The sequence below is a fragment of the Psittacula echo genome (genome assembly GCF_963264785.1).
Source record: "Psittacula echo genome assembly, chromosome: Z".
NCBI classification, from domain to species: Eukaryota; Metazoa; Chordata; class Aves; order Psittaciformes; family Psittacidae; genus Psittacula; species Psittacula echo.
This window is the reverse complement of record NC_137742.1, coordinates 93,931,378-93,947,560: the sequence shown is the minus strand read 5'-3', so window position 1 is coordinate 93,947,560 and position 16,183 is coordinate 93,931,378. Positions and strand designations below refer to the sequence as shown.

The window sequence follows — 16,183 nt, the reverse complement described above, 5'->3', positions numbered from 1 at the left end:
ACGAAGCTCCAGGGCAGGCAGATCGCCACCAAGACGTGCAGAACCGCTGTGAAGCCGAGCTCCGCACGCAGCTCGGCTGTTCGGTCACAGCCCTCGCCCGGGGCGGTGCCTGGTGCCGGGGCAGCAGCCCCCAGACCCTGCTGTTAGCGCCGCTGTTCCCCGGCTCGCAGGTCTGCGGGGGGCGCTGCACTCCGGGACAGCCGCAGCGCTGCGGACACTGCGGCCCGCGAGGGACCGTGCGGGACCCGACGGGACCCTCTCCGCAGGGAGGCGGTGACCGTGCCGCCCCCGCACCCTCACACCCGTCCCGGGCGGGGGGCGGCGCATGCGCGCGGTGCGGCAGCGGGGCAGAGCGGCGCGGGCAGCGATGGCCGGCGGGGAGCAGCGCAGCGCGCCCGGCGGCACCGAGCCCGTGGCGCTGAAGAAGGAGATCGGGCTGGTCAGCGCCTGTGCCATCATCATCGGTAAGAGACCGCGCCGGTGCTCAGCCAGCGCATCCCGCTCTGCTGAGCCCCGCGGAGCTGCGTGGCGAGGCACGGTGCCGCGGGCAGGTGTCCCGGGGCGCCTGCTCCCCTCCTGGTCCTGGGCAGGTTACCGAGCGGTGTTGCATGGGACGGCGCGGTTCGCGATCGCCTTCCTACAACGCACGGTCCTTCTGGAAGTGCCAACCAACGGTGGGTAAAAACCGCCTCTGCCCCAGCTGCTCAGCTGAACTTTCCTAAAGCGTGCTCCTGGTGGCCTTGAGAGCTGTTAAGGCTTTACGTAGCACTTATGTATAAGGCTAAACTAAAGGTTGATTCTTTTATCTGAGATTGGGGTTCTTCAGAGTGAAGGTGGCAACTTGGGCTTTCAGAAAGCCCCTGAATACTCTGCGACCTGCAATAGCCGAGCAGGATTTGGCAGCATGGCTGTCGGCAGCAGCGCGCTATCCCGCTTCCCGCGCCTCCAGGTGGCTGGGGCAGCCGCTGGCCATCGGTGCCTTCTCTGACAAGCCTTCTGGTTTGTGTTTCGGGCTGAGCCCGCTTCCCTCAAGATAGAGCCAAAACTGAGGTCGGGCAGGCTCTGCTCTCACCTTCCTTCAGTGAGCGCTGTCACTGCGGTGTTTAAGCTAGAGAAGTGAGGGCAAGCTTGGGCAGTTTCCCAGTGGAAAACCCAATGGGATGACCCATCCCTTACCTTCACCTCCATGAGATGCTGTAAGGACTAGCAATGGCAGCTGGGGCAAGGTCCATGGCAGCATGGGGAGATAGGTGGCAGTTGGCACAATAGGAGCTGAAATTTCAATGCCGTTAAACAGGATCTTTTACATCATAAGCAAGACTACTATAGAAAAGGAAAATATTTCACTTGTTCTCATAATGAAATAGTGAAATCTAATGGGCAGCTATAACTGCAGTCTGTGGGAAGATGTGTTCTAGTTACACTGGCGTGCCTTTACATTGAATCACATAGCATGTTTAAGGGGGAAAATCTAGTTTCTGGAGCTCAGGTGACCTTGCATAAGAGTGGTGTACTTACAGGTAATCGGCCAGGCACAGTGCTTCCAGTATCAGGTATCACCTGAGTTGCTGCTGGCCACAAAGGAAATTTATGGCATCTATGTCATTTATTAGTCCTGGTATTAGGAAACTGGATCTCAAGACTGCTACCCTGCCCTCCCAGATCCCTTCCCAGTCAACCTGACTCAGTCGCAACATGTTGCAAGCAGAGCACATATATACAAAATAGATCTTATACAAAATAGATCTTGTGAAACAGTCTCTCATCTAATCAAAGACGTTTGAGTAGGGAAAAATATTGACATTTATGACAAAGTCTAGTACTTTCAAGCAGTTTAAGTATTTGAGGAGGTTATTTTCATTGCCATGTAAAACCTAAAAAGGCTGATGCAAATTCTCCCATATTTTGATAGAAGAAGTTTGAAAAACAACCCTAAGATCCTATTTTGGAGATTGATTGCTTTGTGTGGAGATGTATGAAATTGCATCATGTGTCACAAAGTCTTCAGTAACAAAGTGACAAATAGTATAGTATAGCTTTGTAGATGTCACTACATAAAACATTACAGCTTAAAATCAGGGGACTCTCTAAATTACACCAGATCAGCTCGCCATTAGTGGAGTTAAAAAAGAGAAATCTTATTTAAGGCTCTTTCAACACAAAACTAAACTACTTGATCTGGATTGGTATTAGGCAACCAGTTAGCTCACAGATTTTCTGTATGATAAAATTTAACAGTGGGGAAAGACTTCTTTCCAAATGACTGAATGGGGGGCGGGGAACAGATGTAGTTGGTGTCATTGCCTTTTGAACTGAAGACACGGCAGGACTCTCATGTCAGCCATCAGAATGCATTTCCCATTTCTGAATTGAGGAGGAAAACCCAGTTCTCTTCAATGGCTTAATCAAGCTCTGATACTCTGATGTCCCATAGCAAAGTCATATTGCTTGAAATCACCAAGAAAAAAGAAATCACTTTTGAAATAAACCTCCTCTTGCTCTGCATGGAGATAAAAGAAGATTATGCTTTTTATTTAAATGTTCTTAAAGGTTATCTTTATTCAAATAGTGTAAACAACTGCTGCAAGGTACAGAAAATGTAAGATATTTTTGCATTATCAAATAGCAGCTTGATGCTGTGACCTGTCAGCTTTACATCAGATGTTCTGGTTTAGCTGTCTGCTCTACTATTTCTAATCAGCTGCAGGATGGATTTAGATAATTATAATCTTCTAGTAATTGATAACAGGAAGAGGAAGCAAGTGAGTATTTGGAAAATACTTCAAATATGAGCCTGTATATATGTGATTAATAAGATTGTGGTTGCCTTCTATACACTGAGTCTGCTTGTTTAAAATAAAGCATTATATGATTTGCAACTGTGGAGGGGTGAATCAGATCATTTTCTAAGTGCTCCCTACCACAATAAAATGAAGTGAAAGAGAAGGCTTGGAGGTGGGAACATGGTTATCTGGTATGTTTGAGATTATGCCAATAGTGCCAAGGACTCTCAATATTGCATAGTAACGAAGTTTCACAGCTGCATCTGAGGAAATCATTACTACTTCTAGATGCAGGTTCATCACTTCATCCAATTTAAACCTTACAGGCTTCTGGCTGTTGGAGCTGAGGAGTTGCTCAGCCTGCCCTGTGAACACAGGGCACATCCTGGTTGATGGAACAGTAACTGTATCATGGGTGGGCAGAGGCAGCCCTCATCCTGCCAGCTGCCCTGCAGCTCACATAGCCTGCAAAATAGGTGTTCCTTTTCAGTCTTCTTTCCATGTGATTATAGGACAATTTTCTTACTGCTTTCACAACTAAGATACTTGTCAACATAATAAATTGCTATGCCATCTTAATACGCTCACAAGACTTATCCTTCAAAATTTTTATCCTCTTTTATAGAGGTTTGAAAGGCTTTGCCATAAGACATACCAGTGCATCTAACAGAAAATATTCAGAAGAATAGCAGAAGAAAGTACATCAGACTAGGAAAATAATATGCCTGTCCTATATCCACCCCATAGGATGTTCTTCTGATTTCTTCCAGCAGGCTAGCTTTCTCACAACACATGACTACCCTTCATTACTTCATTGTTTATATTTTTTTTTTTTAGTTTGCATACAAAACAGGCCTAATTAAAGAAGAAAGCTGTTTACAAAGGTTGTTTCATGTTGAGGCAGAAGACACTTCTTTTGAGATCCTAATTTAAATACAGGTATTAAATATGAAACCTTTTTGGTTTAATGCTAAGAAGAGACTAATACTTAAAGACTGTAAAATTGAACACAGTATTTAGTAACGAATCTTTCTTACAATCCATCTCAGCCGCAGATTTTTGGACAGTGACTGAGACTTGCTGTACCCAAACCGCTCTGCCTCAAATGTGGTTATGTACAGGGAAACCAAATCTTTCATGGGTTCCAGCAATTAATAATCTTCTAAGGTACTCAGTTACACTGCTAATTAAGCTTGCCAATACTCAGATGAAGGGATACAGCTTAAAAAGTAGTAACACATGTGCTTTATTATCTACTAGGTAATAACTCTTACAGATACTATAGAATTGCTTGAACCCCGAATTACTATTTATTTAGCACACAGAGAAATCTATGCTGTGTTTAATTCAACAGTTACTTTATGCACTGTCTACATAGTTGGCTTTATATCTCATTTGTAGACCTACATGTGTAATTAAGATTATTGCATATGTATCTTTTCTATGAACGCAGGCATATAAGCTATACAGAGAAACTTTTCTAGTGCCTTCAATGTGCATTTTGCCTGTGTCAATGAAAAACTAAGTAGAAAGCTCCATGACTTGGCTTTGTGTAGTTTTACTACATTCCACTGTTCTTTAGAATGAAGTACAAGAATTAGAAAAAGCAGCCTGATTAACATCTGATACCAGCCTATTCTTTTAGTCTGAATAACAGAATTCACCGTTCTCACATTAGAAATGTGCATATAACTGCATACACAAATTGCTTGTATAAGACATTTAATGAGTGAAGTTTGACGGTTTGAAACAGATCAAGTAGCTTCATATAAAAAAACAATTAAACGTCTCTTAAAACATTTGTTTAAGCGGCTTGTAAAACTGCATGAAAGTATCCATAGATTCATACTCATATTATGAACTCTGTTGTAAACATGTGAATGATTTTATGTCAGGCTTTATAAGACCCATTAGAAGACCTACAAATTGAGCCACAATAAAGTATATCAGCTAAAACTAAATATACTCCCTTATTTTGCTGAGCACAGGCAGTGAAGTTATCTGTATCCACTGACTTGGTGTTGCTTAAAAAATGCTTATAGTGCTCCTTCTACTCACAAGCTTGGTATAAGATCCCTTATAAACTGGTTCCCAGTCCAAGTCCAATGATAAAACTGTGGCCAGTGAGCAATATGCTTAGTTACTGCCACTTCTGAAAGTGACGTTCTAGAATTCACCCTTTCACATCACCTAGAAAACAGCACACACTCACTTTCTTTCATAGCTGATGTCAGTCAGGCACTTTATGCATGATCTCAGCAGAATGCATACCAGCTGAAAAGCTCCTTTACATTGGAGATGCTTCCTTGTGTCAGGGGTTTCCTAGTATGTAGTGCACATTACTTATAACCCATCAAGAGAGCAATCAAATAAGTTTCTTTGGTTGTCATTGTATCTGCCTGGCATTGTACTTACTAACTAACAATCATATATGCATCTACAGGGAAGTTTTCATATGCATAAATATCACCTCCAAGGACAGCATTCTGTGATAACACAGAGATACAATTGCACTGGATGCAATCTTTCTTCCTTGCCCATAACAGAAAACTATTTACCAGCTTTCCCACATGTCAGTTTGCTCTCTCCTTCACATTATGTCTTCTGCCATTCTAACATGCCCTAAATCCCACAGAGTCTTTATAAGACAGAAACCTAGTGCAGGATTCAGCAAGCAGCAGCTAGCTTGCTGAATCCTGGGGATTGAACACTAGGGAAGGAGAACACAGGGAACTGGGAATAGCCTTCATACTTGTCTTTTTTGTAACATACAAGAACTGAAGTAGAAATCATAAAACCATAATGGTTTGGGTTGGAAGAGAGCTTAAAGCTCATCCAGTTCCAACCCTCTGCCACGGGCAGACACACCTTCCACTAGACCAGGTTGCTCCAAGCTCCAACCAACCTGGCCTTGAACACTGCCAGGGATGGAGCAGCCGCAGCTTCTCTGGGCAAACTGTGCCAGTGCCTCAACACCCTCACAGGGAAGAACTTCTGCCTAATATTTAACCTAAACCTATCATCTTTCAGGTTAAAGCTGTTCCCCCTTGTCGTATCACTACATGTCCTCGTAAAAAGTCACTCTCCAGATTTCTTGTTGGCTCCTTTAAGGTATTGAAACTTGATAGGTATTAACACCAGCTGCTTGATGAATCCTCTCTGATTATGTTTCATATGCTGCCATTGCTTAAGGAGACTGATTACTTGTCCCTTAATCAACTGGCACCTATCAGATCAATCTTTTTATCAAGTAATGTGTCAAATCATGAGGAGATCATTCCTAGTCAGGCTCAACAGACTTCTCTGTATTAGTACCCAAGTGACAGAACTGCAGCAGAAAGAAAAGTGTATGAGAAAGAAGAAAACCACCTATATCTTTAGATGAGTTTTTCATCTCTGTGATCTTGCTTGGAGACACACGGAACAGTGGTGCTGCAGCAAGAATCTTCTCCCACTCTGAATCTTGTGTGAGAGTGTTTCACTTTTATAGCTAGCTGAAGTTTCAGGACACACTTTTGTTCACCGACTTGTGACAGTAATACAGATTACTTCAGTGGTTCTCTGTCTCTCTCTTTCTCTTTCTCTGAGGGTTTCAAAAGCAGAAGGTCTTCCCTATCTCTGCTGCACACCTTGCTAACTAATATCCTGAGCTTTCAGTTTCTCCTGGCAGTTGCTGACAAAACAAGGTACTTACATGTACATGACTGATTTTTTTTCAGGGCAGTAGTTCAGGATCTAGCTCTGGACTATAGAGAGGTGTAATTTAACATCTTGGCCTCTGATAAATGAAATCACAGTTAAATAAAGGCAGCAGTCAATTTTTGTTCAGGATAAATGGCACTTGTTTAGTAGTGAGAAACCACAAAGACACTTGTGAGGCACTTGTGAAGATGTTTTTCTGCACAGTCCAGAGGCTTAGGCTCAGATTCAAAACTACTGAAAATTACATGTCCAGGTTCCATATATACATTAAAGCTGATAGGTGTCCATAATTTGGTATGATACCCAGTATGAAAAGGAGCTGCACGCTACTGAGGAAGATCAGATCCTACATTTTGAAAGAAAGCAACCTAGGGATACCCATCCAAAATGCATTGTGCAAGTTACATTTATGACATGTTTCAGGGGTGATGCCATGTTCTTGTGTTCTTTGAGGCTGCTACATCCATCAGAATCATTTGGGATAGCCTTGCACCTGAGTTTAGGGAGTTGCAAACAAGCTGCAGTTTCACTTGCTAGGAAAAAACATGGCAAAGTTCAAATCAAGCTTGGTAAAAATCCAGGGAGATCCTACAGCTCCTCTGGGCTAGCAGCTCACCTCTGAGGCTGAATTTACACAGAGAGACAAAAGGAGCTCTAGTTAGAAATTTCTGTCAGAAAAAGAAAAAAGCTTTAACTTTTTATTTTTCGTAATTGAGTCTTTCTGGACATAAAAAAGAGTTTTGTTTGTCCACACATGTGCCTTTCTGCTGCAGTCCTTTCAGGAGCATTCAGCATGTGAAGTCCCTCATGTACAATTTGAAGAGCGAAAGCCAAAACAGCAGCAAGAAAACAAAGTAAAAAATATCAAATCCTTCCCATATGATCTTCAAAAGCAGCAGTAGGGCATAGTAAATGTCTTTTGCAAAAATAACTCAATTTTTTCTGTATGAATTCAGTAATACTTGAGCAAAAGTGTAACAATTCTGTTTGCAGGTTATTAACTCTCAGGTATTCATTGACTAGTGGTTTTAGTTTGGGGGGGTTGCTAGTTGTTTTAAGGTTTTTTTTTCCCCCTTTCATCTAAAAAAGTAGAAAATTCTGATTGTGATGCAGTGCCTCTGATCAGAATGGTGAAGCTATGGGCTTTCTGCAATTCATGTCAGTAGTTTAGATATCCTGCAGCAGAAACTCTCCTTCTTCCCTGACAGATGAAAAAACAAAGGTGGCATCCTTTGGTAGTGTCTTACTCCTGGTCTGGCAATACAGTGCCTGCTTTCAGTGGTGCCATAAATCTCCACTCGTGTTCCCTTTTCCTGTGCCTTGCAGCTCATTTCCTTTTAGCATAATGTAGCCTTTTCTGTTGAGAAAGTCTGTTCTGCTTTGGCAGGCTCACAACAAGCAGAAATGGTTTGGTAGAGGTTTAGCTTTTTTGTGTTTGGAGCTTTCTGTGTGCCAAACTTTTCCTTTCAAGACCCCGTTTTTTGTTGGCTTGCAGGGGGAGTTTCTACAAGCTGCCACACTTTTTTGTCATCTTGATTGCAGCATGATAAAATGAGAAGGCATTTGTCAGCACCAAAGTGCCCCAAATATAAAACAGTGTTGTTTTTTCTGCTGGTCCTGAAAAACCCAAAAGACTCCCAAGGAGTTCTTTAGCACATGTTCCACAGAGAAGCGTGGGGAGCCAGCAATCCAGCATGGACTGAGCATCTCAGCATCCTAATTCCTTTTTAAATGCTTGTACCCATCTTTGTGTACTGAGAAAGCAGAGAAAATATGCAAGGCTTGTTCTCCTGCAGAGGAAAGCCATATATAATGGTAAATACATTTCTTCATCTGACATCCTTTACAAAAGCTTTATGCAGTATTAGTTTATTCTCCTGATGTGTTCTGCTGGCACTGGCCTCTGCAAGTCAGGGCTGAAAAGCAATATTACAAGTTGTTTCCATCTTCAGAAACTTGTAGATTCTGTTTTTCTGATTTTAGTGTAATGAATGGGTGAGGGTGTTAGGGTGTTAGGGTGAGATGGCTAAACTACTGATCCTGGACACGGTTCATCATCTCTTTCCAACAATACAGACAAATTCCACTGTATCTCAGAGAAAGAAAAGTGGAGATGAATACACTGGTGATGTGTAAGCTGGAGGAATTTCTTTTATCGCTCAGTAATGGAAGAACCCCATGGCTGAATTGCTCTGATTTAACACTTTCTTTAGAATAGCACCAAAACATAAGGAAAACCAGAATCTTTCTATATCTGAAGATTAAGTTGAAATTTTTTAACTGATCCTTAAATACGGTTGTAAACACACTTCAAATAGGGGGCTTCAAGGTCAATAGTATAAAATACAACATGAAAAATCTGTAAGACTTCAGAAAGGTTACTTCTGACTTCAAGAAATAGGTCAGGGATCTGGATGAGTGGCAGTTTTTCTGCCATGAAAAACAATAGCTCTTTCATCAGTTACATGAAGCCACATAATCTTGATCAGGCCAAACATCTTAATATAATAACCACAAAAATATGTTTGAACAATGTAAGGACCTTATTTATAGTCACAAAAGCCAGGGAAAAATCAAGTTAAGGAAGAATCTCTTTCTGTTGAATACACTGGGTCAGAGAACTGAAATCCACAACATTATATCATCTATGACAATGAATGTCACAAGGCTGCCCATCACAAAACCTCTAGTTCACCTGTGACACTGGACAACTCTCAGACGCATTAATTATGCTACATTAACTCTGGGTCAGATAATCACACAGGAATGAGCAGTCAGGCCACAAGAAGTTGTGCTCTAAATATAGAGGTGCATTCAGATAGTGGAGGACAGGGGTTGAACACTGAATACCAAAACACCTTTTCTGTAACTTAAGCAGTTTTGCAAAGAGGTCGTTGCACTTGAATACATGTGCACGACATTTAAGCTACAGGTCTGACAAGGAAAAGCATCATTGCAATCATAGAATCATAGAATAGTTAGGGTTGGAAAGCACCTTAAGATCATCAAGTTCCAACTCCCTGCCATGGGCAGGGACACCTCACACTAAACCATGCCACCCAAGGCCTCATCCAACCTGGCCTTGAACAGCGCCAAGGATGGAGCATTCACAACCTCCCTTGGCAACCCATTCCAGTGCCTCACCACCCTCTCAGTAAAGAATTTCTTCCTTATATCCAATCTAAACTTCCCCTGTTTAAGTTTGAACCCGTTACCCCTTGTCCTATCACTACAGTCCCTAATGAATAGTCCCTCCCCAGCATCTTTGTAGGCCCCCTTCAGATACTGGAAGGCTGCTCTGAGGTCTCCATGCAGCCTTCTCTTCTCCAGGCTGAACAGCCCCAACTTTCTCAGCCTGTCTCCATACGGGAGGTGCTCCAGTCCCCTGATCATCCTCGTGGCCCTCCTCTGGACTTGTTCCAACAGTTCCATGTCCTTTTTATGTTGAGAACACCAGAACTGCACACAATACTCCAAGTGAGGTCTCACGAGAGCAGAGTAGAGGGGCAGGATCACCTCCTTCGACCTGCTGGTCACGCTCCTTTTGATGCAGCCCAGGATACGGTTCGTTTCTGGGCTGCGAGCGCACACTGAAGCCGGCTCATGTTCATTTTCTCATCGACCAACACCCCCAAGTCCTTCTCCGCAGGGCTGCTCTGAATCTCTTCTCTGCCCAACCTGTAGCTGTGCCTGGGATTGCTCCGACCCAGGTGTAGGACCTTGCGCTTGGCATGGTTAAACTTCATAAGGTTGGCATCAGCCCACCTCACAAGTTAGTTGGAATGTCTACTATAGTTCCTAAGTGCCTTCCATCTCTTTGCTGTTACATTGTGCAACCACCATGAAACAAGGAGAAAAAGCCGTTGGCATGTGTCGTATGTGACGAGTTTCTGATAGGCATATGAGATTGCTCCTGCTCAGGCCCCACAAGGAAGGCTGATTAATCCAGAAGTGTTTCTTGCCTCCCTGCCAACACATGCCTTGGAAAGGATCAATATATGCTGTTCCATAAACCTGATGATAATGATTGCCAAGGAATATGAGAACTTGCAGCTTTAAGTTGTGTGTTTCTATATCATAAACTTCTCTCCTTTTATACAAAGCACCCAAGGGATCAGTTTTTCTTAGGGAGTTGCAAGGAATTCACCGAGAAGAATGCAATAATTCTATTGCTATCCTTTTCTGGACTATTTCAAAATTCTTCAGCAGCTCTCCTGAGAGCTTAGTAGAACAGGATTTGCTTGCTTGTTTTTAGGGAGGTCATCTCGGACTGTGTTTCATTTCCATTTCCATATAACTTTTTTATTCTCTGCCCAGATTTTGTCCTGTTTTGATAGCAGATTTGTTTCTTTGATAGTTGGGATTTCAGACTGATGTCCATGAAAGTGAGATAAGATCATGTCAGAAATGGCATTCTAGGGCTCCATAAACACAAAACATTCATTGTTTCTGATACTTTTCAGTGCAGCCTGAAAACCTGAAAAGCCATGCACTTTGGAAACAAAGTGTGAGCTCTTTTAGAAGTGTCTTGAAAATAGTAGTAGCTTTAGTTAATGCAAGAGAGCAAAAAGTATCCAAGCTTGTTAAGCTTCCAAACACTGCAGTTAGGCTCAAGTAAATTGAAAAATAGCTGAATCAATATTTTATAGAATAAGGGAAATTATTTTGTTCTGGGTGGTGTCCTCACATGCCTAGCCTTCAGCCTGGAAGGGGTTTCTATTTATGTGATGGAATTAAAATGTTTGTAATTAAAAAAAAGCTAACAAACTACTTTTTTTATACTACTGCTAGTAGATCTTGTTGCAATAAAGCCGTTTCGTATGGTAAACTCTGCCAGAGACCACTGGGACGCAACGTCTACATGTTTATTGGTTGTGGACACAGCCAGTTCCCTAGCAACGCATTAAGGTCTAAGCAGACTATTACAAAAGGTACTCAAATCCTGCACATATTACAAGTCCATACAGAAGGAATAGCTCCACTTCACATGCTTGGTCTCCCAACTGAAGATTAAAGACCCTTTTTTTAACAGGTCCCAAGTCCTTTAAATCCTGCTGAAGTCAACAAGAGTAGAGGACCTCACTGCCTCCTAGGAGCAGGCTCCTAAATTAAATTAAAGCAGCTAGGTACAAAGCACATTAATCCTTTATTACCCACATAGCTGAGCAAGGCTGGCAGTCATACTGCAGTGAAGTTTGGTAGGAATACACCGTACTGTGTTCAGGTTGCACAGCATAGTGGAGAGCAATGGTGACATGTGTAATCTGTTCTCGCTGATTAAAGTTATAGGAGGACAGTCTTGTACACTCCTCATACCACAAATCTAATAAAGAAAAGGCCTGTCATTGATCAAACGCAGTTAGGGCACAGGAGCTCGAGCTCTGTCAATTGGGAGGCCCTCTGAATTGACAGGGGAGGTGACACACAAAGGCCGAGAGAAGCAAATCCACTTCCAGCCCCCAACTCCCAGGACCTCCCTGAAGAGGGGTCTCTGAATACACCATCTATTTAGATTCCTGCATTTACCTTTGTGGCCTTATGTGATAGTCTGGGGACTTTTTGGCTGAGATTTAGCTGCTCAAGAGCACCAGACCTGAAAAAAACCCAAACCAATGACACAACTTCTGTAAAGTGATATTTATAAACAGCCTATATTAAGCAGAATAACATCTGCATTTCTAACATCAGCTTTAAAAGCAAATCTAATGGATGTCAGAGAAATAAAATACCCAAAGATGGGCAGCAGCGTTGTGACTCTGACAGCCTCGCTCTGTGCATGATGTGGTCCAGTCCACTGCTCCTGCAGAGCTCAGGTATGGCCCATGCTGGGATGAGGCTCTTTCTTTACTGGTAGAGGCTTTATCTGGCCATTTTGGGAATTAAACTGTGTTTTGCTTCGTGCTGTCACTGCAGAGCAGCAACCATTTATTAATTACTGAGCTTTGACCTGATCTGTCTATTGATTTAGGAAACTAGGAGAGAAGGAAAACAAGACAAATCAAGTATCTCCAATCTGTGGCAGAACTAGAACAGAAGTGTATTACAAGGGTCCTACAAATTGCGATGGCAGGGGCGTTCAGGTCTGTACTAATCTGTATTTTTCATCTGGCATCTTCCTTAAATTCCCAGATCATAGACATTTAAGAGCATCAAGAAAAGTTGCCATTTCTTTTGGAAATCAAAAGGTTTCTGGCTGTTGCCAGTAAAATTACCTAAATGCATTCTTTAAAAATAAACAAAATATTTTAAAATTAAGTTAAGATACAAGTCAGCACCAATTTCTAAATACAGCATTGTAAGTGATGCCTGTAGAAGTGTATATTCTAAGCTGATATGTATTTGTAAATCTCATTTAAGCCCAGCTTGAGCTAGTTACTAAAGTGCACTTAGTTTTAAGTGCAAGCTTTAAATCAAATCATTATGCAAGTGTACACATGCCAGGAAGCATAAATACCAGCTTTTCACTTTTAACTTCCACCTCAGTTCATTGACCATAGTGAAACATAAGCCTATCTTTGTGTTCTTTGCTGGAATGGAAACAAAGCCATTTAGAGATGTAATGATACTGTGCTGACAGAGGTAAAACTAACTACACCAGAATTTGCTAACACAGATTTAAAACAGAAACATGTAAACTTGAGAGCTGTAATGATTTCCAATGAAGGAGCTGAGAAACCTGCAAGAACAGCAAACTTTGCTAAAGAGCTCATGTTTGTTTACATCTGCATCCAAAATACGGTTTGTGTAAGATCCCAGGCAATGGCAGTAGAGCTTGCAGGAGATCAATCCTTCTTCCCAGTAATGTAACCTGAGGTATAACACAACAGTTGGTGTATCTGGATGGCTTGTTACCGCTATTTTCATATTGCTTTGGTTTAAGTATTTATTGCCTAGAATTTCAGGAAGGCACGTTCAACATTTAACCATTTACTTTTCAGGACAATACTGAGGACTAGGCTTTATCTCAAAAGTTTAGCATACTTAAATTCCCATTATACCACTTCAGAGATTAAGGGTAAAGTGATGCCCAGTTTAGAGATGCCCTTCTTAATGGATCCCAGGTTATAATGTCAAAGCTTTGCAGAAGCTACAGAAACATGGTCCAGAAACCCACCAACAGGCCTAAGTGCAGTTTTGCAGGGCTCCTCTTTGTAGGATCAGAGCAGAAGGCATAAACCCCAGTAATTCGAGAGAAAATCGGAGGCAAGAGTGGGAATTGAGTTTTGCCTTATTTACAGTTGAGCAAATCAGTTCAAGCTGTGACTTTTCTCCAGACCTGCTCATTTCTGTAATGCTGCCCTGTGAGTCCCCCCATGTCCCTTTACTTCTGCAGAGCCTTGGGGCAAACACAACTCATGTGTGGGTTCTTGGTAGCCACAGCCAACGGCTGAGATGCAGCAAAGTTCTTCATTCACAAACAGGAGCATTTTTTCCACCAAAAGCTGCAGTGATGCTCTGCGAGGTAAGGAAGGTGCAGCAGCAGCTGTGGAGCTGGGTGGAGATCAGAGAGATGATGCCAGCTTCCAGGCTGGTTTCTTCTGCTAGAAAAACAAGAAAGATCCTTCTGTGCACTTGTGTTAGTGTGCTGTCTAACCCTTGACATTGCCTACTGCCATTTTATTTCACCTTTCTAACAAGGCAAATGGTGATGTTTCCATGAGACTGACAGCTTTGAGCGGACAGGAGGAGTCTTTCCCACTGGGCAGCAGTTGCTTGTCAGTTTTCCAGAGTGTTTAAGTAATCTGTTTGCCGTGCTCAGCCAGTGAGCAAGAAGAGTGGAGCACTGGTAGGGGGAAGGAAAAAAACAAACACAGCATTTTCCATTAAACAAATTATGCTTCCAAGATGGTGCGAGGGTCCCTGCCGTTGGCACGAGTAGGGCTGATGAGCCTGGGCTAGCAAAAAGCTGTGTGTGTCATACTGCCCTTTTCTGATGCCCGGCACTCCCCGACACAGCTGGACTCTTTGGCTGTTGCTAAAGCCAAGTTGGTGAGCTTCACAGCAGCATTTTGTAATTGCCTTTCATCCTGATAAACGTTGAAAATCATTGCAGGTGCAGAGGGTGCAGTGAGAGCTGTCCCAGAGGCACAGATGGCACTTGTGGGACTTGTCAGCCAAGGGACAAACATTAAGACAGCTGCATTGGCTGGCACTGCCTCCTAAGCCACTGTGGTGGGACCTTGTCCCACTGTCAGCTGCTTTCCTTAAAATCGGGATTTATCTGGGACTAATCAGTAATCACGCAGTGTCCTAGAGAAGACCCCCACCTCCTTCAGCATGCATGCAGGGCAGGGCATGAGGAACCACTGATTTCTGCACTAAGGGATTCAACAACACATTTCGGCTGTTGGCGGGTAAAATTCCAAGTCATGATCCTGAGGACCAGAGAGCACAGAAAACATGTTGGACAGATAACAAGGGCTAATACAGCATAAAGCTGCACTGTTTATAGAGAGCAGCGTGCAGCGCCGCACTCTCTTATCAGGGCAACCCAAGCATTTTAGGAATGTTAGAGGGGTTTCCTGTGCAACTCTCTCACAGCACCAAGGTAGGTTTCCTAGAATCACAGAATGGGTTGGAAGAGACCTTAAAGCTCATCCAGTTCCAACCCCCTGCCACAGGCAGGGACACCTTCCACTAGAGCAGGTTGCTCCAAGCTCCAACCAACCTGGCCTTGAACACTGCCAGGGATGGGGCAGCCACAGCTTCTCTGGGCACCCTGTGCCAGTGCCTCAACACCCTCACAGGGAAGAATTTTTTCCTAATATCTAATCTAAATCCACCCTTTTTAGGAACTGATGCAAGGGCTGAGGCCTTCTTTAATGCCACAGGAGTGCTTTGCTTCAAGGGTCACAGTGGCTCCTTTATGTGCTGAAGTCCTGCAGTCAAGGCAGTAGTGTGAGCTCCTGTTCCGTGCTGAAGTCCTGCAGTCAAGGTGGTAGTGTGAGCTCCTGTTTTGTGCAGCCCCCTGCACTGCTGCCAGTGGCAATGTAATGGGAATCACCAAAAATGACTGCTCCACACATCTCTGCTGGGACCCCCTTGTCTTCACCTGGCAGCACTGCCCTGCCAGAAACCCTGCTCAAGATCCTCGATGTCAAGGGAGAAAGGAGGAAAGGAAGGTGCAATATGGATCTCTAAGTTGGCTGGTAAAAATCCCCACTTGGACACACAGCCCTGTTTCTGCATAGGCTACTTTCAGCATGCTGAACTGCACTCAAGTGTTACTCCTTTGAGAATATCCCAAGGAAAATGCCACCTAGTCCCTAAGAGAAGACTTTTCCCAACACTTTTCCCAAGACTTTTCTGCCTTATCGTTGCAGTGTATAGAGAAGGACATGGGAGCCTGAGGTTTGCTCTCCGTGGTAATGAAATGCAGCCCACATATCCCAACACTGGCAAGAGACGAGGAGAACAAGTCAGAAGTTAAGGAAGTGGAGAAATCAGACCAAGTACAAGAGTCAGAACAGAGGAGCAGGAAATAAAGCAGTGGACTGTGTGCCTGAAAAGAGCAGACAGAGCCTGCAGCCGCTGAAAGGATTAGCAGAATAAAAGGAGCTCTTGATTTAGAACAACGAAAATCCTATCATACAGGCTTTAACTTCTCCTTTGATATAAACACATTGCAGCAGCTTTCCTCAAATAAAACAGAATGAAACCATGCACTAGCAGATGTCCATTTTCTCCTTTATTGTTTC

At 43.3% G+C, this 16,183-nt stretch overlaps 1 protein-coding gene across 1 annotated transcript in view; it reads left to right on the top strand.

Annotated features, from left to right (window-relative positions):
* The first annotated feature begins 348 nt into the window (after window positions 1–348).
* SLC7A10 (solute carrier family 7 member 10) overlaps window positions 349–16,183 on the top strand; it is a 42,222-nt gene continuing 26,387 nt past the window's right edge. The window contains exon 1 of the mRNA XM_080637464.1: window positions 349–464. Coding sequence (XP_080493590.1) covers window positions 368–464 — 97 coding nt within the window. The 5' untranslated portion in view covers window positions 349–367. The remainder of the gene's footprint in view (window positions 465–16,183) is intronic.